General features: G+C 39.9%; 1 protein-coding gene across 11 annotated transcripts in view; it reads right to left on the bottom strand.

Moving 5' to 3' along the window:
• Positions 1-25023, bottom strand: part of gramd1bb (GRAM domain containing 1Bb) — a 107988-nt gene that overhangs the window by 53729 nt on the left and 29236 nt on the right. For 2 of the 11 annotated variants that reach the window (XM_067594286.1, XM_067594283.1), the window contains exons 2-3: positions 13263-13352; positions 10252-10278 (exon numbers count right to left, since the gene is read on the bottom strand). Coding sequence is in view for 10 of the 11 variants with exons in the window: in XM_067594283.1 (XP_067450384.1) it covers positions 10252-10278; positions 13263-13352 (117 nt within the window). In the remaining variant the exon portion in view is untranslated. Of the gene's footprint in view, positions 1-951; positions 996-5924; positions 6061-10251; positions 10279-13262; positions 13353-20515; positions 22930-25023 lie in introns of those variants that run through there. The other 9 variants (XM_067594277.1, XM_067594276.1, XM_067594278.1 and 6 more) reach the window with 9 other exon arrangements.

Below are 25023 nucleotides of genomic sequence, written 5' to 3'. Positions count from 1 at the left end.
ATGGTGCGAGTGCAGTGAACGGGTGTGTATAATTTCAAGGGTTCAGTTTCTATACACACATTTGATTTCACAACAAGCTTTTCAAAGTGCATCTTTTCAGCAATTGCTGTTAAAAAAAGGACAAGAAAAGAATATATTTCCAACCAACATTTGAAGAGGTATGTTTGTATTTTGTATTGCAGTTCTATGAAGTTGGAGGACTCATGGGAGAGAGAGAGAGAGAGAGAGCGAGAGAAATGGTGTGTATACTAATGGAGTGGTCAAAATCGATACAGCATAGGCTGAGATATCCTGGCTTTTAGTCCCTAGTATGACACCGGATCCTACATTTCCCATAATGCAACTTGATACCGTCTTCTGATAGACTCTCCCTGCCTGGTCAATGTCCTCATCTTTCAAACTCCACACACCACTTTGTAACATAGGCTTTCTGTTATATATTTGTACTCTCCAGGCCAATCATCATGACATCATCAAGGGTTATATTGTCAAATGTAACAAACTAAGTAAACTGATCTTGAATCAGTAAGGTGCCCCTTTAATGTAAACTTTGATGACTACAGATTGGAGCCAAATGACAAGTGTCCCCACCTCTAACCCCTGGTGCCCCTATAGAGGACAATGCTGAGTGTTGCAGTAAATAATGCTGCAGCAGGTTCCTCGATCTCACACACTGTGAAATCTGAGGACCAGAGGAAGTGGAGAGGAGCTACATGCACTTGTGGGATTCATACTATATACTATACCGGAACTGCCCCCTCTTTTGGTGAGCCTGAGTAAAGCATTCTCAGGTGTGACGAATCCTCAAATGGGGGAGTTCATGTATAGGATGGATGACGGAATCGTGTGCAACAACAACCTACGGTTAGCTTTGCTTTATGACATGAAGAAAATCTATGTTGCCATATAATCATGTGTGGAGTGTCTTTTGCTTGTTGAGTTATATCCTACCTTTGTGGTTTCCATATCAGTTTCTTCCACTTCTTTTGCTTGGCCTATCAGTGAAGGTAGAGAAGAGTAAGTGAGAGGTTTGGGTAGATTCTCTTCTTTGCTTATTCATGATGTGATTACTCTGATAACAGCTGATGCCAACTAAAATGCACCAGTATAATATTGGGGCATATGTTGAGATGGTTATGAAAAAATAAGAGACTGAAAATCCTTCTATCATGATGCAAAATCATGCCTCATTTCTGCTACAGTTTCTAGAAGTCGCTACACTACAAAACAAACACACAAAAAAATCATAAAGAACTGTATTCTTTGTAATAATCTATTATTTTTAGTTTTCACAAAAATATATGAACTTTTTATATTGCGTTTAGTGTAGCTGGTTCAGAATATATTTTCACTGCAAAGAAAACAAAACAGTTTGCTTTCAAGAGCCACATTTTCATCATTACATCGTCGTCTCTGCACCATTATTTGGTGAGCTCTTGAGTTCAAATGACAAGCCCTAACATGGTTGTAAATACAGTAAGTTCAGACATTTGTTATTAGTCTAATTCCAATCCACACAATTTAAAACAAACTTGTTTTCTGTTTTTTTGTGTGCATGTACAAAGTAAAGCCACGGGTTATTGGGTTTGCAGAGTGCAGTCCTTTCACTTCAGTCTTACAGTTGCTGCCAGTGACTCAATACAGAGTGCCCACATGTACCATTAATCACTGTCATCAGAGGTCGTCAAACACTCCTCCATCTATTCAATCAATTCATTTTTGCTGCGGCACTTGATAACACATTTGCCTCTCCAGTCAGAGCAATTTCTTCCCACTCCTTTACCCCTGACCGAGCTCCCCAGCACCTATTGAAAAGTTCCCTTCGGCTGTACAACAGCCTCAACAGAACTTATGCTTGTCAGTGAGGTAATCAAGTTTGGTCTTTTTTCCCCTGAAAGAAAATTGATTAACAGAGGGTTTTCCTGTTGAGATTAAACGTCATGTAGCCAATGCTGTGTTGCTGCTTGACGGACGCAAAATAAATGCAGACTACATGAGAAGCTAAAAGTGGATATGTAACAGCGACCCCGTGATGCTTTTTTCTCTCGCATGAGTAGGATGCAGAGGAGGCGAGGAAGCCCTAAGTAAGAGTAATCCATGGCCCCTTTGGAACAGCTACAGGGTAAATCGATCATGTCTGCGATGGAGGAAGGGAATTCAGAGGAGACAGATTACAGATTACACCACTTGATTTATGAAACCTGTAAAACAGACATTCCATTAAAGAGGAATATGTTTAAAAAAACGCAACCTGGCACCGAGGATTGAGTTTGACTGCTTTAGGGCTTTGGAGTTTAGTGCTAATTCTCAGAGGCTCTGAAACCTTAAAACACTGCATGGACCTGCAGTGTTCAGCATAGACACACTGCGTTGTTAATGTTTCCATGACAGATGGATCTCTACCTACAACATATTTAAAGTTTATCCCTCTGGATATGCAACTGCATAAGAGTGCTTATTTGCAGAATAAAATGCATTAAATGTTGGCCTGCTGGGGCGGAGATGTAGACGTTTAGCGTGATCAGCAGGATTGATTTGCTGATAAACATATGTGAATTACACCGTGAGTCACCAGGGGCCCTGTGATTAGTCAGCAGTGAGGGCCTGCTGAATGCAGACACATGGCCCACTCAGATGGATAAAGTATATGCTGTAAGGTGATGTGAAAAGACATGTGGTGTCCCTTTAGTGTCACACAGTGAGGAAAATGTGGGTAATTTCAGCCTGAATAATACTGTAACCAATGATCCACTAATGAGACAGTACATTAAGTGGACTTTGGACAAACCACAAATGGATTGGTATCAATTTCAGCTCCAACTGTGGACAGATACATAGACAGTCCCGGCTCTAAAAATGATCACTGAAAGCCAAAGACAGGTCTATATTTAGTTTTCATACCATTAAATCACATATGTGCACGACATATCTTCTTGTGCAAATCCACAGTGAGGCAGATGTCCACCCAGCATGAAAACAAGACCTTTCACAAAAGCGGTAAGAAGAAGGGTGTAAGTGAAGCGGTAAGGAGAAGGGTGTGCCAGTGACAGACAGATTGTCTCCAGACAGGAATACTTAATGAATCACCTTCAGTGCAGGACGTCAACAGCTGGACCAAAATACAGGATGAGATATAATAACGACACAGGTTCAAATAGGTGAAACTCCTTAAAAAATAGCTTTTTTACTTTCGGTTTGAAGTTCTACTGAAATTGGACTGAGTATAAACTACAAGGCATCCTTTTAAAATGGTTCCAATCAATCCATCCATCCAAAAAAATTAAAGTCTGCAGACAGAGAACCATATGTCGTATTTTGAGGTTTATTTCTAAACTTAATTATCTAAAGTAATTGTTTCCAAAGTGGATGCTGTACAAAATCAGCTTGTTTTTGAATTATACTGCACTACTATTATCATTCTCACATCATTATCATTGTTATCATTATGTGTATAGCTTATTTTTTGCTTTTTACGTATTTTTTAAATGTTCCAGTGTTGTGTTGCTTGTTGACTGTGCTACACTGCAGGCATCTGCAAATTGCCCCTCGTGGACAAATTAAGTGTTTTGAATTGAATTGAGAATTGCTGGCAGCAAGAGGCTGCAAGATTTGTGCTTTTACATTTATTTGGTCCCTGTTCAATAATGTTTAATCACCTAATCAGCCTGATCACTAGGCTAAAGTTAAATTAACTGCAACTGATATTACATTTTCAAAAATGTCAAACTGGAAGACATTCTCTTCATTTTAAACACCTCTAAAAGGGCACTGTGGAAAGTATCAATTACTCATGAAACTCATATTATGTGGCAAACAAAATTTTTTCATCAAAAAAATGTTAAATCTTAGTTCAGTGGTTAAATGGACAGATCTGTCAGCAGAGGTGTCAATAATATCCCAACATTTTCTAGCATTCATCTAGCATCAAGCCATTCAAGTTTGTTTTTGTCATTTACTTCAGTTTCATTTATAAGTAGCTGCAAATAATTAACATTAATTCTGTAATGTACTAAAATACTACTAATACTACTGAGAATTATAGAAAGGAAAGACAGGAAATGTGGGACGTTAGATTCAAATCCGGGACGTTGCAGTTCACTTGTCTCAAGTAGCCACCAAGCCGCCATGACTTCCCTACACTTTTAAGGAGTTAAACCATTATGTTTTTCATTTGCATAAAAAATCTATACACACTTGAGAGGCCCGCAGCTAATTTGTTGCTTGGTAACAGTTTGTCTAAATCTAAATTGCCTTTTATTGCTTTTTTGTTGTTGCATCAGCCACATATGTAATATTTTCGATGAATAGTGCAAACAGGAAGACCTTTCAGAAACGACAGCGTATTCAATAACCCCAGATAGCATTTTGGGAGCATGGCAACATTTATATTAATTATACTTAAATTATATATTAAGTGTTGTATTGTCCACCTGCCCTTTACAGTTCTGTCCATTGCCAAAGGGCTGTGTGCTTGCCGGTGTTTAAGGTCACACTGTCAACTGTGCAACCACAGGAATTTTTGTTTTCAGTGATGTAAATACAGACTTATGTAGACACTGACCATTTATATAGATTGCAGATGGATAAATCTGTAAATCTGTAATAAATATAAATAGTTAATGGTTTAATGAACTGCAGTAGTGGAAAAAAAAAATCACACAAACTACTTACTATCCATTTCATACTACAGAAAAAATTTGACACGAATGCTTTAATCAGGAATCACTTTTTTCCATTCTTGTAAATTAGCTATTTTTTTCGGAAGAAATAGAAATAGAAAATAGAAATAATGAATCAAAGTGTGCTTGAGTTGCTAGCACTTTTTTTTTTAATCTTTAAGGACTAGAATTCATGATTCATTTAAGGGCTAAAGAGATAATTATGTGAGGGTAACACAGTAATACCTGCCAGGAGTATTTATTGCACAGAGGTGACTTAAAGCAGTCCTAGACTACCCTGAATCCTGGTCGACAGGCACAGTAAATCTAAGCAAATTGACCTTAATGGACCTGGGGGAGCAGAGATCACAGCGGAGATTTAGGAGGCCCAAACGGCAGCTGGAAAATCTCCTCTACACCAATGTGTGCATGTGTGTGCGAGGTGTATTACAGTGATTTATTCCACCAACCCCTGCATTCATCAGGTTAAGGTACATGTATGTGTATGTTTAAATGAAACAAACTTACACCATTCCACATCTACAAGAATAAAAATATGAACTACTAAATGCAGTCACAGATAATTTTTTACTGAATGGCCGAACTCTATGAAGCAATAGATGTACAAAATAGCTAAACATGCATGTTTACATTATTCTTAAGTTGTAAAAAAACAAAAAATTTAAATGCTAGGCAACTTAAGGAAAAAAAACCCAAATGTAATTTACATTTAAAAGGCTGTTAGGAACAGAGTCAGAGCAGATGCATTTTCTCAGCAAAGGTCAAACAGAAAAGGGTATGAATGCAGAACAAAACCAGGGTCATATGGGTCATGTGATGTGGTCAGTGGAACCTACATTAGCACTACATTATCACTCATCATTTAGAAGATAATCATAGGATGATTATTAGACATCCAGAAGAATGGATTATATAGTATATAATGGATTATATGCTCTATGTAGTAGCACATATAGTAGTATATGTGAGGGGACTTGTTAGAACAGAATAATTAATTTAATCATAGTTTGATATTTGCATACTTGCCTATAATTAAATCTTTGGAAACAATCCTTTTATTCTACACTTCTTTTTCAAATATAAAGATAAACGGTGATATGAATGGCATACACTCCGTTTCATATTCATGTCATGCACCTTTTTCTGTCTGCATATCTGCTAAACTGCTGTTTGCCCCTAACTCAACACACTGCAGGGGGAAGAATGCACCACGGCTAAAGAAAGGTAACAGAAATCAGACCTGACCTTATGTTTGTGCATGGTGAACAGGAAGACACCATCCTGGACTCTCTCCTGGCTCTCATGGCCTCTCTTCACTCACTGTCCCGCTGTTTCGTTGTCAGATTGTCCCTTGTCTGGCATGCTGTCATCATCACCCAGCCTCATAAAATGCTCCTCGCTGTCCTCTCTTACACAGCACACCCGAAAACCAGTTGGAGGAAAAATAACGTCACCGGTCCAGACAATGAAAGTTACAAACAGAGGTGATACAGACGACACTTGTTTATCTAAAATGCCTGTTCAGAAGCCACAGGATGTCCAGACAGACCGGATGTCACTATCTCGGTACAGATATATCTAAACCATTTCTCTGTTCCTTGCTCCTACTGTATTTTCTCACAGCTTTTGTCAGACCGCCACCTTTACATCCTGTATTTTAAATACAGTGAGTTTCAGTTCCAGGTGGTTCACAGCCTCGCTTCATACCGCATCAGCTCACATCTGCTTCGCTGAGCCATGGATGAGCAGTTGTACGAGGGAGGACGGGTCAAGGATGTGAGTGCTCTGATTGGCTGGCTAGCGATGGTGTGTGTGTGGGAAGGTCCCTTTGGTAGGCTCCCTGAGAACGGCTATGCTCGATAAGGGTGGTCCTTCAATCTCCTTTCCTCCTCTCCCCTGATTTATCAGCCTCCCTCCCCTGGTCGCTCTCCTTCACTTTCTCTGTCTCTCCTCCTCCTCCTCTGTCTTCCCGTCTGCGCTGCAAGCTGCAGGCACGCGCTCGCCGTCCTCGATCAAAGCATCACGGCATCTCTGTGAGGAGCCAGAGCAGTGATACAGTGGCTGCACACACACACACACACGCGCGCACACGCGCACACACACACACACACGCACACACATGCAGTCACATGAATCTGGAGAACGGATTGAAACTACGTCAGGAATTCATAGCATCTTGCAGACATATAATAACCACCCTGGCTGAGTGCCTGACCCAGATTTACGAAACAACACACTTGCATGATCATCATCATCATAACCATCGGATGTAATGATATGATCTTGCGTGCAGCTGGAGCTGGACCTGGTGTGTAACTCTAGGAATCACTAAAGAAGACTGCCCATGGGCATCACAGACATGTGAAGAAATTCACAAGAAATAATCTGAACTAAAGGAAAAAAAACTGTATTAAAACCAACAAGGTGGCTGTCTGCTTTGGAGCTGGAATGCACATCTTTTAAAGGGATAGTTCGGCATTTTAGGAACTATGTTTATTATGTATGTTTTCTCAGTACAAAAAGGTAACAAAATCTGCCCACAAGCTTCTCTAAAACTCACCAATTAATATATTATATCTTGTTTTTTATAAATAAAGAATAAAGTGGTCTAATATTGGCCTTTAATAAATCACATTTTGTCAAATTTTCACAACTACATAAACTATGCTTGAGTCTAGCAGTTATAAAGAACATTCCAACAGGGTTTTTGATGAGATTTCAGTCTGTACCAGATATGAATACTTTTTGAACTACTTTTTAGTACCTCAACATCTGTGGTCTGGCCCCTTGGGTGATCTCGGGTGAATGATGCTTGACTGTATTGACATGTGACAACACAGAGGGAAAAGATGTATCGATAAGTGCCTTTCCTTGTTTGAAAGTCATCAAGGACAAGAAACGGGTACTCGTCCGTATCATTTCCTCAATACAGTATGTAGGATCCGTGCTTTTTTTGAGGCTCCTGCACAAAGTAAACAGTAAGATCAGATTATGCTGACTTCCGTCAATGGAAGCTAATGTCTCAAACCACAGACGATGATCGATAATCCGGCAATCGAGATGGAGGAAGAGCAATGAGGACATTGGAATGATGACAGAAAGTACAATCAAGGGCTGTCTGGGAAAATCTCAGCAGCAGGACTACTGTGCGTGACATCATAAAGACTAGATCGATTTTTGGCACATACTCAAAACCACTTATTTACTTCCTGTCTTATAGATACCCAGACAACAACTCTTATTTCAAAAATGCAAACTAGGAGTTTCCCATTACTTGCATCCTGCCCACTGTGGCCAGAGCCAGAGAGCTTTTTGCATGTATTATTTACAGTTGTGTGACTCATGACCACTTTGACAATACCTGCAGTGGGGTTACAAAGGATACAGTAACTAAACAAGAGATGTGCTTAGAGAAGTGTGACACGGATGATTTAACATTATCTGGATGCAGATCCACAAGATGTATCATACTATTAATACTGCAGTATGAAAACAGCTATCATATGGAATTTGGTTTCTGTTATTATATACACAGTAGATCTTAAATGTTATTTCCATGTTCTGAAAGGCTGCACTATTGTCACAGTTTATTTTGTTTTATTACAGCACAATTATTTGAGGCTGACTCACATTTATGTAGTATTTTATGTAGAGTATTAGCTCGTCATCAGCCTCTCATTAAAAAAAAGCAGTTCCTTGTCCAGACCGATTTGTGATCAGACTGGTTAAGTATAAATAGCTAACAGTTTAATTAGCATTTTACAAGTGGCTAATACTAGCTCTGTTAACCCTTTACAATCAAACCACTACATTTTCCCAGTTTGATTACACTCTGTTGATCTTACTCGTACCAGCTTTTAACGGAAGTGTTAACTCCATGGTAATATGTGTAATTTAAGCATTATTTCAAAATAATGCAGATGATGTGCTGTGTAGTGTGTGCTCTTTCCTGTAACAAGAGGGACTGCGAAGATGTACTTGACAATCAGGCTGCAGTTTTTTTTAATAAACCACCAAGAAGGACTTTCACAGTTAGTAAAGTCTGTGAGGTGCAAGGGAAGCCTAATTTGTAATTTATTGATACATTCCTGCATTAGCATTCCTAGATGATGCTTTATTAATTATATACTAAATTAAATAAAAAGCATCATCTCAATTTCTGCAGCACAACTGAGCCACCTATCCATCAAAGGAGAAAAATATTTTTTCTGGCTTTGTATATAACTGGATCCTATGTTTCCATTCTGCAGCAGAAAGCTACTGCAACAAGAGCCAACTGGAATGTAAAAACTGAATTTCCCTCAATTTTCCGAAATAAGCACAGCTAATGGCTTAAAAGACCAAACCTAAAATTACATTCACTGCTATAAAGTAATCAGAAAGAAAAACATACAAACAGCAGAAACAGACTTTACAGTAAAGTTGTTACAAATGCATGTGGGCTGCAGATCATTGTGTACACAGAGAACACAGACCGGATTCAGTAAACCATGACTTGGTTGTGCGTTGGAGTACAGAGACTCCTAGTGGTTCAAACCTGGTTAGGCCTGCTGCTCACCCAACTCGCATGACTGACCACTCAAAGCATACCAAACCAGACACACACATACCAGAGCGCGCACACACACAAAAACACCAAACTAACAGTGTCCACTCAGCTCAGAAAATGTGCCAGACAAACACCACTTCTCCTGACTAATCACTGCACGCATAGTGCACATCACACACACCCGCCAAAAAGCAAAGAGCTGTCCTGGTTACAGCCTCGCAGCGAGCCGTGACTGTCGCTTCTCACAGCTACACTTCATCTTGAATAATGCACAATATGAGATCAATACTGAGGTACCATTATTAAAGCCATTCTCTTTTATTTTTTCAGATTATTATTGATACATTATTCCAGCATAGACAGCCAGAGGAGACCTTTGAGACAAAACTAAGCATCAGAACGATGTGCCAAATGTTTTGTACATTCAGAGTATGATTTTTGCAATACTAAATCAATTCATATTCATGTTCTCCTGCACAAAATGAAGCATGGAGGACCATACAATTCCCATTTAAAGGATTTCTCAAGCAGTGCCCCTTAGACTAAAAACGTCATTAACTCACCTTTTCAGCTTGTGCCTTGAACCCCTTCCCTTCAGGACTGGCACAGTGCCTCTTGTGACAGCAAAGCCCTTCACACCCTTAAGAATCAAGTGTCTGTGCCCGCAGTGTGTGTCCACAGTGCTGACCTGCCACAGGCCGGCTGGCTAAAAGACTAAAAAGCTCCACAATAGTGTCCAACTCACAAAGCCCTGTTTGTGTCTGATGTTGTTTGTCCAATAAAAGCAAACAATGGCATTCCATGGCTTGCAACTGTATTCACTGCCGGCCTCTCCAAATGTAAAGCGCATTCAGACACCTTGGTTGGCGGACAAAGCCATGAATCTGTGTCACATGCAGGGGTGGGCGGGCCGGGGCAAATGGGGTGACAGCAGGGCCAGCCCCACTCTACCCTCCATAAGCCCACCAGCACCCTTGTGTAGATAAAAGAAGAGTGTGTTGAGCAGTCAGAAAGTAGACTTACCTGATTTTGTCCGCTGCACTGTCAGACCTGCACAGAAGAATAGAGGAAATTCAGTCACAGGGTAGTGAATCCACTTTTTCAGTTTCAATTCTTGTTCGCTGTACTGCAACTTCAAATACCACTAACAATAGTAATGAGGAACACTATCTTGAGCCCAAGATTTATCATTTTAAGCAACATATAGACAATTGTTAAATGGTTTATAACAAATTATAACATACTATATGAAGTTGTCAGCAGATTCAGTATAATGTTTTGAGTTTATCAAAGCCTTAGTAGACAACTTTAACTTCTCCTATCCATTACTGGTATATAACTAGTTATTGCTTGATAACATAACATTCATAATCCAGTTACGAATGCTTCATAGGAAGAATTGTAATTGATGAGAAATGCATTAATAAAGACTTAAAAATGCTTATAACTACACTGTAGTGTTTTATACAGTGCTAATGTACTGCTTGTATCTGTGGTGTTAGCATTTACTGTGCATGCCTTTAATGGACAGACTTTCACTGCAGTTATATAAAGATATACAACACACTATAAAGTGACCCTGTGATGGCATGTCTCACAGTGTGTAATCCTGATTCACAACTCACAATCATGTGCTGCGTCATCTTCACTGATGAGTCATGTTACATGTCTTAGCAAAGTCACATTGTGATATTACATAACTCTATCTGCAGTTATAGTGAAGGAGTTGAACTTAGCGGAAGCCTCAGATGTAAATTTGAGAAAACGACAGCAAACGAGCAAACTTGTTGTCATTTCATCAGTTTCTCTACCGAACCATCGCGGACGCCCTGATAGACTGGCAGCAGCAATAATCACAGCTAGTGGTACATAACAGCCGGCAGCCTGCAGTGACTTCACCAGAAAATGCAGCTGCACGCAGCAAACTGAGCCAACTGCAGCACACACACACAAACAGACAGACGCAGTGAGAGTCATGAGAGCAAAAACAAGACTGACGGACATGGAGACGGTGAGACAAGTAGAGTTCTGGAGAGGCAGCGGTGCAGAAATGCAGCTGTTTTACCTGCAGAGGAGACATGACATTCCGTGCCCTCTAAAGCCGGCTACAGAACGCTGCTCTCCCTGCAGCTGCTGCAGACGCCCCTCACTAGCTCTCACCAGCACAGCAAAGACAAGAGCGGCAAGAAATCCCATAGGTTTGACAGTTACTGTTCCTGATTCGCACGGGTGGAGACGCAGAGCGAGAAGAGAATGCAGGAGGGAGAGCCAGAGAGAGAAACATGGAGACGAGTGCAGGACAGAGAGAAAGAGTGGAGGTGTAGAGAACAGAGACACAGCTGAAGGCAAAGACAGCTAAGTGGGTGGTTGTTGCGAAGCTTCAAGAGGATTCCTACACGTTTTCCAGTTCAGAAATTTCTACCTCACTACTTTCTTTTTTTTTTGATACATGAGGTATTACTATTAACATCTGTTTGATGACAAAATCAGCAGTAGCAGCTTCTTCTGCGTATCCAGTAACTATTTAACTACCAGAATAATCCCATTTTATATTCTATTTTTTGACACATTTTGCTATCTTTTTGAATTAATAATAAAGCATCAAAATGTGAGATTAACCTGTAATTTCTTCTGTTGTTTTAAATTTAAATTCTGTTGGCTGCTAGAGTGTTTAAGAATAATATGCCATGCCAGTACTACAGACCTATATAATTAAGTACTGACAGTACAGTAAAGTCTGTTAGCACCTTATCTAAAGAATTTGGCTGTGTTCTGGTGTACAGGTCGTCCTTGATCAAACAAGGCAGGTGGTAATCTAGGGTGTCATAGCGACCTACTGGTTGGGACGCGTAGCATGTAACAGCAATGTCCCCGGTTCGATTTCAGCCTGCTACTTTCTCTCTCTCACCGTTTTTCCTGTTTGTTTCTGCATCTGTAGAATAAAGGCTAAAATGTCCATAAATGTGTTAGAAATGTTGGCACTAATCTGAATCTGATACTTCCAATACTTGTTTATTCATTCAACATCACGGCATGTATGTGTCAGAGGCTAAATCTGTTTCTTATTAGCTGTATAAAAGCTTTACAAGCACTATCTTATTAGCAAATCAAACACAAATCCGGCTTCTTGATTCCCACTTTTGACCTTCACAGAACAGAATTTGACAAGGCTAGTAGGCGTACACACACACACACACACACACACGTAACGAATTTAATGTCCGGGCCTGTCACCGGTGTTCGTGACAACTGCATCATTCTCCAAGGTGATAAAGAGCTAATATTGCTGCCTGCCTCTCAACTCAAACTGAGCTATGAGAAGCAGAAACACTAATCACTGTACGAGTAGTTACACATTGCTACTGTTACTTGACTTTAAACTGTAAAATACCTTGAAAAAAGGAGGTCTACATATTGACAAAAAAAAGGGCCACAAAAAAGTGTGGCGGTTACAACTTTGTGGATGTTTTACAAGCACAGAATGAGTCTCTTCTGAGGCTAATCTTGGTAGCTGGTTGAGGGCTAAGAAAAAAGTGACAACATCAAAAGTCAGAAGTAAACAGATGATGTAACACAGCAATGCCTTTGTCTGACCATGAACACCAGTATGAAGAGGAAGTGCCCTCTGGTGGAGAACGCATGCAAGAAATGGACAGATGTGGCCGGAAGTTATGGAATACATTGACATTTTGAGTTGTCTGTTGATTATTCTTCCTTCTGCCATGTGTCTACATGTGACATGGTGGGATAGATATACACACAGAACACGCTCTATGTAACCTGACTTTATAATAACTCTATAATTATATTTAAAAAACACACAAATTGTCAGTTTCAATGTATATTTTCAGCATTCAGTTTGCAGAATGACCAGTCACTTCCTGGATTTAACCCTCTGATTACACATTTTCCATTTTTGCTCAAAACACAACTCCCATTTTGGAGTAGTTTGTAAGCAAAAACTTGGGAACTCCAGACTACAGTGGCAAAACACACACACACACACACACCAACAGCTATTCATACATGCTCACCTCTCCTCTCGGATTAATGGAGTCAAGAAGCGGCTGTTGTCGTCTTCATGGCTGCTCTGCTGGCTGCTTTGCTGGCTGCTCTGCTGGCTGCTGCGTGGCAAACAAGAGAGAAGTAAGTTTCAGTAAAGCGCGCTTCTATTAAACTGAAAAGTAAATCTGTATGTTACTGTATGTTATGTACAGTAAGAAAAGCCTTATTGTGAGTAATGTCATGAACCAGGGTCTTTCCTAATTGATCCTGCAAACAAGAAACACTACAGTAAGTGAAAAACATGAAAAATAAAGCATAGCATACAGTAAATAGACCATATTATATAAACTCGACAGCTTATTTTTACACATAATTAATTTCCAACTGTTTTGTACTACATCATCTTGGGCCCTGTAGGGCAAAAATGTCACAGTTTCTGTCACACTGCCATCGATCTGTTGCTGTTAGACCTACCATCAGCTGTCCACAACAGTGCAAATTAAGTGTCAAATATATATAGCAACTGTCAACATGCACACGACAACTTGTTCCATTTTGCAAGTAGTTGTGTAAGTCCTGGACATGCACATATCCAGAAATAACACTAGAGGGGGCTATATGACACAGGCTGTGCCAAAGATAGAGCTTCTGATAATACAGTGAGAGGGTTGCAGATTTATAAATGAAAGTATGAATTGAGAATAATTAAACAAAAAAAGAAAACAAAACTGAGGTTTGTTCACACCAAGAAATAATTTGAAGTGATCATTGACTCCCACTACTATTCAATAAATAATGCAAGTTCAACTTTATTTCTTATCTCGTTATTTTCCTTGTTCGTTGTTATTAAGCAGAGTTTTAGTACATATGAATGATATCACAGAGGCTTGCCCGTCACTTTTTTCACAAGGGATGATTTCCCTATTTTGAGATTCTGCTGTCATCCCTGTCCACACACTTTGACATTTAAGAATAAAGCCAGTCTGTTGGGAAAGGTCTTCATTAATTCACACTCTAACTCTGCAGGACGCTATAATCCAATTCCAACAGCATCAATTCTCTGCACCAGGCCTGAGGGGACACAGCAACGTATAAAAATGCAGATTTTGGGAGGTTGAGAATCATTTGGTGCACTGTACTGTAGATACACTCTGAAAATAGTTTTTAAATTTTAATAGTTATCTCTGTAGTTTGGTATACTGTATTCATTTCAGTTATACTGTAGTCTATATACAGCGCCCAGTCATATAACCTTTTATTAAGTCTTAAAAACTTATTTTCCTTAAAAGTGAAATACTCAGTACTGATATATCTTTACTTATTTGGAGTATAGATAGCCTGAAGAACATCTGAAACAAACCTTACTACCTACTCCACAACTGAGTTTTTCAGTCTTTCAAAGAAAATATAATTGTGAATGTGAATATTAGATTCACTGACTTGTTGAGATCAAGAGTTGGCAGGGTGTCTCCAGGTAATAATCAGCTTTAAAAAAATCATATATTGTAACTACAGTGAAATATACAGTAACTGCAAGGTCGAAACATGTTTTCATCATTGACTCTAAAGGTTAGAATTCAAATGGATCTCAGAGTGCCATTTGTACATTTGAGCAGATGGGATTGATACATATGAAACTGATTTGCTAACTTTGTGTCATAACACCACTCTTAATAGAATCAACATTGAATATTATTATTGCCCTTGGTAATCGCTGGGTTAATTACATTTTGAAGGAGGAAGCTGTTGTTCTATTTGACACTCAAAAGATATATAAAGAATATCACCTCAGCTCCACTGCCTCACATCTGAGCTTATGCCTCCTATGCAGCAGGTACAGTGTCTGCAAGCTGTTCTCTCAGAGGGAAAACATATGCGCCATACAGGCAGATGTGTTTTTTTCAGGTTTATGCAAGTGTTTACACTTGTACCCCTGTCCTTTAGTGCATGCTTATTTGAAATCATGAGAACAGAAAGTTTACATGGCATGGGCCCTCACTAAATCATTCATCACTCATACACAATTGATGTAATATGCACTTTGAACATGATAGCAAGGAGGCGTAACAAAATGCAGTGCTGCTGATTTTAAGACAGTGTTGCACTGACAACCATCTATTATATTGAACAGAGCAGATGGTGAAATAAGCAGATCGTCAATAGACCAAATATGGATCTATTTTTATTATCATAGCCACATGGTCTTCAAACATTTATGTTATTATATAATTAAAGTAAGCTGCAAGTATTTACTGCATTTAGTTGGCATTGCAATAAATAAAGACAAACCTGGTAACTGTTACCTTTAGCAGAATAAAACTTCCTGATGATAACTTTTAATGTGGTAGATGGTGCCTTTTCATCCACTCTGATCTAATACTATACTGTGTCAATGTTGAGCATTGCAGAGATGCTTAAAAACAAATTATTTCGATACACATCTTTCTCTGTCTGTTTGAGTAACTGACAGACTTCGCTGAAATGACTTCAGGCAGTTATCAGTGACACAATCAATTTCTTGCTTTCCTATGTTGCTTTTTGAGAGGTTGTGTGTCTGAAACATTTAAATGCTTGGCTGAGGTGGAAGCAGTGAAGCTTGGTGAAAGATATTGCACCACTTCCTCAAAATAGCCCTGCTCTTATCAGGCTGCAGAACAGCAGATTCCACTGTGTCTGCAAGCTTCTACTGTTCCCAGACGTGCAATCTTACACATGCGCATGTGCACGCATGCACACACACACACATGCTATACACCACAGACAGAAAGACAGAAAGAAGGCTAGAATGACAAGATTAAAATGCCAGCGTGACAAATGTGACTAATTAACCAACCACAGTGATAACTATGAACACAAGAGCTCTACAAAGAGTGACTCACTGACCAGAGATCAGACTCCACTTTGAGGTCAGAGAAGATTAAAATCAAAAATACTGAAACATTCACATGATTTTATCCCTGTCATCATAAACGCTTTATGGATTTAAACCAATCTGAGTAGAAAATTCCATCATGTTCCATCAGCATGAAGCACAGCTGAAGCTGTATTGTAAGTATTTCATACAATTTCAGAACAAGTCAACACTGCTTCACATCAATTCAGTTTTAACAATTTTTCTTCCGTGTCTATAAGACCACACAGCTGTACTGATGCACCACACTACACTTTTAACCTTTCAGCTTTATCTTAATGAAAATGTATTTGAATACTTACTGTGTTTTCATCCGTGTCCATGAGCAGAGGTCCATGTTAGCATAGTTCTCACTGCACTAGGCCCTCATAAACAGACCACAAGTATAAATACTCTACTGTGTTTGTATATTAACTGGGCAACTTCTGCAAGTTTCAACCACATTCCCTCTATAAGCACCTGTGGGTACACCGCGTCAACTAACAACAATTTGTTGTGGTGTCACGGTCACAGTCATACAGTGACAAACTTGCTGTAGTTTAATTCCAATAATTGTTATCTTTGCTACTTAACTCTACTTTAGCCAAGTTCATAGAACATAAGAGCTCATTGCTTATTTTATTGGGACTGTTAACCAAAGCCACATAACTTTTCTTAGTTAGCTAATTCAGAGGGGCAAAGTGCAGGGCAGCCATGAGTGTCACCACTGCTGGAGGTAAAGGTCTGGTTTCGTGCTTAAAGGAGTGCAATAAACAATAAACAAATAGACAAACATTGTCAGAACAAAGTGAAGTTTAAGACTCAGTCATATAGTTGAAACTTTGATTTGGTTTTCTAATTACATTAGCCATCATATCTATATCAGGCCTGAACTGATACAAATAAACAGGAAGTATGTCATACACAGAGTTAATATTTAAAAATGTGGTTTAATAGTGAATGGTTCAGGATCCCACAGGGAGAAGTGGGACAAAACAGATTCATTTACTCAAGTAGTGCACTTCACTAGTATGTTTGTGTTTCTATTTGAGGCTGTCTTCTTTTCCTCCAGTACATCTCAAAGGGAAACACTGCAGTTTGTGCTCTGCTACATTCATTAGACAAATGTAGTTACTAGACTTCACCAATTCAAGCCTTAAATCCAAAACACAATCTAATAATTCAATGTTTTTTCACCTTAAAGCTAGAGAGATGAGAACTCCAGCAACACTTGTAGTATGAAGAACAACTTTATTAGTTGACTGACGTGTTTCGGCGTCAAGCTGAAAGGCCACAAGCCGAAACGCGTCGGTCAACTAATAAAGTTGTTCTTCATACTACAAGTGTTGCTGGAGTTCTCATCTCTCTAGACTTCTTCCCCTTTTCTGTGCACCTTGGAAGTAGGTGAAGTTGTGCCAGAGACCCTTACTCAGCATTTTCACCTTAAAGCTATAATATGTAACTATGCTGCATTAAAATGTCTAAAAACGATTAGACTTGTGTTATATTTTTTGTTGAGTTGTGTACTTACATTATCCCAAATGTTTCCAACAATTTTCAAACCCAAAGAAATCTGTCATTTCAATCAAGGTAACGATCTGTTTAATTTGATTGCCTGTCAATGGTGTCATACTCCTCTACCAAAGAGTATACACGCACAAGATGATAATCATCTTGTGTGCATGCATCTACATTGTGGCTCACAGCCTGGACGTCCTCTTTCCGTCGAACAGCGTCAGAGAAACACTAATCTTTAATGTGAAACTGCTTTATTCACTGTTTTTACTGGTTTTAATCACTGGGTCTGTTTGTTTTGGAGAGGAGGAGACCTCTGCGGATAATTCGGCTCCCGGTAAAAACTTCCTGAACGATGAACACTGAAGGAATCATAACCGGGAGAAGTTGGTTATTTAAGAATGAAGACAACAACTCCCATGATCCCATGCTACTTCACAACATTATCAAACGTCTTTTGTTATCGTTTTGATTGAGAGACCCCTAGCAGCAGAAATTACATATAGTGCCTTTACAAATTTTACAAATTTGCGGATTATGCATTATTCAGCTCATGGTAGAACAGCAGCAGCTTCATTGTACAGTCTGTATAACATCATCAGTGGGTGTGATCTTATATACCTGCACATGTTCACATATGTTTATTGTGCCCTACAGGGGAACAGCCTTCGATTGACTGTCAGGTTGTCAAAAAATGCAAAATAGACAATGGAAAGCAATAACTATCCAGAAGACAGCAACAATAAACAGATGTGGGCAGAAATCCTGACATAATCGAAAACATCTATCTTCATCAGTGTGCAGCAGCACATTGTGTCCTTGCAACTTCACATGACAGAACCCGTTTGTTCTGCTTCATCAATAAGTAAGTGAAGCTAAACATTAAGATCTGGATTATTTATGTCACTCACACAAAGCCTTAAGCCTGTAGATTTTTTTATATATGACATGCAGCTAGTAACAAGGAGCAGATTGAGGAGGAACCATGTGATCTTAACACCACAGTACAGTATTAAGCTGAAGAACAAGTCAGAGTCCACATTACACCCTGAGGGGGAGCCAGGCTATAGGATATAATGACAGTATTTCACACTCAAGGATGCTGTCGGGGTTATGCGTTCATGTGTCAGGAGAGATGGTGTCTTCAACTCAGAGAAAGACAACACATGGACGGAGTGAGTAATGAACCTGTTCCTGTCTGCCATCTGTTCCCAGGGATAACTGGCCTCATAGGATACAGCAAAGACAGAGGACAAAACACTGTGAGAAATAACTACTAGACATTCAATCATCTGAAATAACTGAACTTGTCATAGATTGTGATTCCAAAAATGATAAATGTGGGCCACGTCTGATAACATTTCCCAGAACTCATTAGAGTGCAGTGTCACAGGAAAAAAAAGAAAAACACTTGTTCCGGCCAGCTTAGTATTTTCTTATCATGGTTGCAATTCTGTTTTGACTTTGTGGTCTGCACATATCCTCTATCTTGCTATATCCTCTAGCTTGCTAAGAAGCTTCAGAACGTCAAATAATTTCAGTTATAAAACATGGCCAAGTTATTTCATGTTGTTTCTGAAGATCTGAAGGCCTCATATCCAAATGCAAAGACTTCTTTTTGTGCTTACATTATGTTTTTCCATGATTCTAATTACAGTCCACAGAAATATTGGCTATTTTTTCTAAATTCCTTTTCTCTAGCACTATCATTAACTACTAATCCTCAGTCTGTAAATGCTCATTTGGCTTCCGGTGTTTCAATAAAGTCGGTCACTGAACTTATAAGGTTAAAAAAACACCTATTTACTTCATTGACTCTGTGACCTTTCCTCTAGTGTCACCATCACATACTGTATCTCAGATGAAAGTATATCTCACAACCAGGCATCCAGGAGGGGAAACATATTGATTTTGTAAATCCCAAGAGCTTTCCTCTAGTAATACTGTCAGGGCAAGCTCCTAAGTTTCAAATGGCCCTCCTGTATCTCCTGAGCCTTTTGTTTTAAATGCACACTGAAGCAACCTGTTAATTTTTGGACGCCTGGGCAGAGGTCGGCTCTTAAAGGGCATTCTCGTTAATATGTGAAACAGTTTTTGCTATGACGTATTGTTTTAGTCAGCAGCTCAAGTGTGTCAACAATACTCTACTTCAGTGAGGTTATAATCTAAACCTTAGCTGTGCCTGTTACAATGCCTGTAGGGGTTAAATGCGCATTGTGTTGCAGCCCCCAACAATCAAAAACACAAGATTCAAGCCTAAATTTGACTATAAATTGATTATCTTTTGATACAAACATCTACATTCTGCTTTCTTAAAACTTGTGTCATGTGTCATTTAGGGTCTTATGGAAACAGGATGTCTTCCTGTACTTCACTCAAGTAAATCTGGTCGCCCTTCCAAATGACCTAAACATGCTACCACACCATAGACCAGAAAATACTGCAGGGGAGTGCATCACATCCACATGCATGACTCTACACCAAAAACAATAACAGGCCTGAATTGTTAAAGGCAGGCTTTTACAAAGTGAAGAAGTTGTTTTGTGCTTCATGGTGAACACAAGATTGCGAGAAGAGAAGCAGCTGAAAAAACATCACTGTAACTACCTATTGTATTAAATTGCGTGTGGTCATTGAGCTGCTTGCTGTTTAACCAGCATCACACTCTGAAAGGTGAAAAGAAGCCTCAAGCTAGACAGAAATCAAACTGTTCATCTCCTAAAATACCTGAGTTGACATGGCAACAACTTAACTCTGTGTGAGTTAGTGATACAACACATTAGTGCAGTAGCAAGAGCTTTGAAGCAGCATGGAGTAAGGAGGATGTGGGGAGGAGAGAGGAATGGGGAGAGGTGAGTAGGGAAGGCCCATACCAACCTGCTCTCACTGCCTTGCTCCTTCTTCTCTCGGACCTTCAGCCACTTCCTCAACAGGAAACGCTTGCGTCGTGGAGAGGCGCTGGGCGTGGAGCAGTTAGACCAGGAAGAAGGGGCGTCTTCATCGCTGGATGGTGTGATCTCAATGGAAGGCAGCTGAAGGTATTCCTTGGAGCCGGAGCGGGATCGGACTGTAAGGTGACTGCCGGTAAATCGCCCCCTTTCGGTTGCCTCCCTCTCACTGGGCACGTTTCTCATGCGGCGCATCTTGAAGCGCTTGCGGCGGAGTGTAGGGGTTGAGGAGCTGGATCGCATGGATCCGTCTGACACGACAATGTTTCCTCCATCCGAATATACCGGAGCATCGCTTGGGACGCTCACCTGGAGCGAAGGGGGTCTAAGAGTGTCACTCATGGTCCTGACTAGTCCTCTAAAATGCAAATACAGTCACTAAAGCACTACTTTTTTTTAGATCCAAGAACTGCCGAATTTGCAGTTCTGCAGCTTGAAGGACTATGAACTACTGAAAAACTGAGAAGTTGAGCTTTAGTGCTGAACAGATGAGGCACAATTTAGATCCACGACAATCTCTGGTGGGCAAAACACAACCCCCTCAGTTATTTATTTTAAAGCCCTCTTCACGTGCCAGCCAATGGTTTGAAAGAATGGCTGAGACGTCCTGATAGCAGATATCTTGGGTCTGACTAAGGTCTTCTGCTGCTCCTCAGCTGTTGGTTGATATGTATCAGTTCAGTTGCTGGCTGACAGACTGAAGAGCAGTCTTGTGGTGTAAACTCAGTCTCTCAGGCTGGGGAGGAGAGGGCTGGATTAGATAACAAAGGGGACTTCTGTTCTGAGAGCAGCAGATGAAACATGTATAAGGCCTGTCAGTGAGTGTAACACAACTCCTTTGCTGGTCCTCCCCGGGGACTTACAGACCAAGTTACACACACACTCATTTACATGCCGGCTACGCTACTGTCCAAGCTGCCCAAGCTGTTACCTTAGCTGCTGTTGCCAGTGCTAAAGAGGAAGGCACCTACTATCAGCCCTTGAATAATGATGCTGATGTTCTGTAAAGGCTGGGAGGTTGTTTGTTGTTACTTCGTGCTCATTTTGATGTTGCTGCAGCTGAAGAAGACACTAATGGCGGCGTTTGTGCCCATGCTGGAGGTTGAGGTCCGTCTTGTGCCCCAGTGCGTCGTCTCCATGCGGTTACTGCCTACAGGTTAGAGGGAGGTGATAGGACTGCAAGGTACAGGCAAGGCTGAGGCTGATGATGACCAAGTTAAGCAGCCACACTACACACACACACACACACACATATAATCAAAAAGGCAGGTAAACAACACGCACACATACACAGGCGAACACTATGAAAACCAATCACAAGAAACAGACAGCACTTAGGATGGGATGCACAAACAAACACAAGCGCACTCACACATGGTCACAATCTGATCTACTGAACACACACTGTCCATATCCACCACCATGCACCAGCCCAAATTTATCAATCCCTAACACCTTTCTTCCCTAAAAACGCATTTCAGCGTATCACACAGATCTTTAAACCCCCCGTCAATATCCACAAACAAATCAGAGAAAATAGACAACCTCAATGTCTGAGTGGTGGCTAACTGCTTTATGGGTTAAAGGGCACCCACAAAAATGCCAAGACCACACCTGTCCATTTTGTAGGTGCAACTATCAAGAAAACAGCAGAAAAATAAAGTAAAACGGGAAAATGGGGCATTTGGAGAGGGGTGGGGGGTGTCAACCGTCACATAGCAAGCAGTCAGTGTTGAGTGGGAGATCCAGATCAAAATGGTGCAACACAAAGTCAACAGTAAACACAACCATCTGTTTTTGTCATAGCCTACGCTATTAGCATCACTAGAATAATTGTTCTGCACATATGGCTTTCTCAGCTGGGCATCTATGAGGTGAGAAACAAATAGAAGAGGGAATTGTTAGTGCGTGCCTACTGAAATACAAGAGAGCCATGTTTGCTAGGGCTGTCAACGAATATTCTAAATTCTATTATATAATCGAATTTTGAAAAAAACAAACAGAGATTCGAGGAAAAAAAGCTGCACTAATGCGGCTGCCTGCCTCATGAGTTCTCGCGTGGGCCGCTGCACTGAATGCACTGTATGACGGACAGGAGTCACACAACATCACTTTCATTGATTGAAAATGAAATGTAGGTCAGGCTGAAATGAGCGAATAATTCAACAACAACCGTGTGGTAATGATGGCAGAGAGTTCACAGCCCAACTCAGCCTCAGAGAGGAACGCAAACATGCAGTAATCTAGCCTAGAGGAAGTGAAAGCATGGGGAGCCTTTTCTTAAATGGGACAGATAAGAAAAGGAGATGATCCAGGAGACTTGACAGAAGTGGGATTTGACAACTGCACTACACACTGTACTGTAAGGCCAAGGATAAATTACTCTCAAGGTTTCTGCCAGAGGGGTTTAAAACTGCAGCCAAGCATCTTAAGTGATTATAAAACCTATATCTTGCGTCCTGAAACTCAAAATTTAAAAATGGATTTTTTCTGCTTCTCGTCTATGTTCAGCTGAGATAAATTGTGAGCCACTTTCCGTCTTATGATCTAACAACATTTAACCTCTATCATTGTCATCTTTTTGGGGCGGCTGCGGTTCAGGAGGCAGAGCGGGTCGTCCACTAATTGGAAGGTCAGTGGTTCGATCCCTGGCTCCTACAGTCCGCATGTCAAAGTGTCCTTGGGAAATATACTGAATCCCTAATTGCCCCCAAAGGCCGTGCCACTGGTGTGTGAATGTGTGTGAATCAGTATTAGATTAGATCTTCTGATGAGCAGGTTGGCACCTTGCATAGCAGCCTCTGCCATCAATGTATGAATGTGTGTGTGAGTGGGTGAATGTTGGCATGCAGTGTAAAGTGCTTTGAGTAATCAGAAGACTAGAAAGGCGCCACATAGATGCAGTCCATTTACCACCATCATTGTAGACAACAAGGTCAGGACTTATAATGGAGAGTTGAGCTACAATATGAGTCATTTTGACAGCGTTTAAATAAAAGTTTTCAATGGATACAACATTTTTCTATTTAAAAAGCAGGATGTAAACCAATCAGGCCCTGTCCCTATGATATTCATCTGTTTGTCAGTGTAGCCTGATCAGTTCTGTCAATTCAGCACAGAGAGCTGACAATCATCGGCTGCCATCAAAATATCATTTCAGGCATGAAGCAGGGCAGATTTAGTAATGGTTTTAACAGATACATGATGGCTGAGACTGCTTGAAACATGAGTTTCAGGAAGCTTCAAGGACCCTTTTTACTCAAGACGCAGTAACAACTACACATTGATCAGACAAATAGCTTGAATTAGAATTAATTTAGCAAGGGGGGGCAGCTTATGTATTTTTTCTACAACTCACTGTGAGGCTCTGTAGATATTGCTGTAAATTCAAACATTGTTATCAGTGCAATAGAGATAACCAGCCTAATATTACTGGTACACTTTGCGTCCATTCACAAATATTTGACTTAAGGCAATTGCACTGTTTAAAGGTCAATACTAATAAGCAGCAATATTGCACACTTTAATTCGCATTCCTAGAACAAAAATAAAACCATTTATGACAGTTTCTTAATTAAAAAACATATATGTGTTTTTATTTCCCTTCCAACAAAACATCTTACAAAAATGTTTAATTTACAGAAGTTAAGATACTTAAGAACTAAAACTTTAGGAAGTTAAACTAAAACTTCTACCAGATTGGTTATTACTTAAACTGTGTTTTCTTTATTATGTACAAAATAAAACCACTACCAGAACCCAACCTTATTATAGCAGTTAATGCTTTAAAAAGTATGTATTCTTCTGAAATTGTCAATAAAAACACAAAGGTTTAACTCTTGCCATTAAAAATAATGTCCTTGTATCTTATAAACTATGAGAAAGTGATAAATTATAGATAATAATGTACTATTTATTTATTTATTTCACATGCATTTTTAATCATACTGAACTCATTGTTTAATATTTATTATTACAGGTGTTATTAAATTAATTAGTGAAATGCTTTCTTATTGTATAAGCAGAAGTATTGAGGAAGCTCTAAACAAAAAAGTAGCAACTGCCGACACACAAAATATCATTTATGCATGTTCCATCATGCACAAACACACACCAACACAACAGCACACACTTTGTGACCTGGAGGTGTGGAAATAGGGAAACATCATGAATTAATCATGTCAAGACAACGTTTCTCGTTACAGTTTCACACGTTCTAGTGGCCTCGGGTCATACTCTGGCATTGCTGGGCTCGGTGAGCAAGTGATGTCATGGCTGAGCATGCGGGCACTGCTGAGAATTTAGTGAAGTGCTGATTCAAGGCACTGCCATGGATTTTTATGTGTTGATATATTTAGACTGAATTAACATATTAGGATTTTTTTCATAAAGTTGTGTGTTGGAAAAGGAAAACACTGTGAAACACTGCACTCTAGC

This window comes from Thunnus thynnus, chromosome 7 (genome assembly GCF_963924715.1).
Source record: "Thunnus thynnus chromosome 7, fThuThy2.1, whole genome shotgun sequence".
Classification (NCBI taxonomy): domain Eukaryota; kingdom Metazoa; phylum Chordata; class Actinopteri; order Scombriformes; family Scombridae; genus Thunnus; species Thunnus thynnus.
This window is presented reverse-complemented; position numbering and strand designations above follow the sequence as displayed.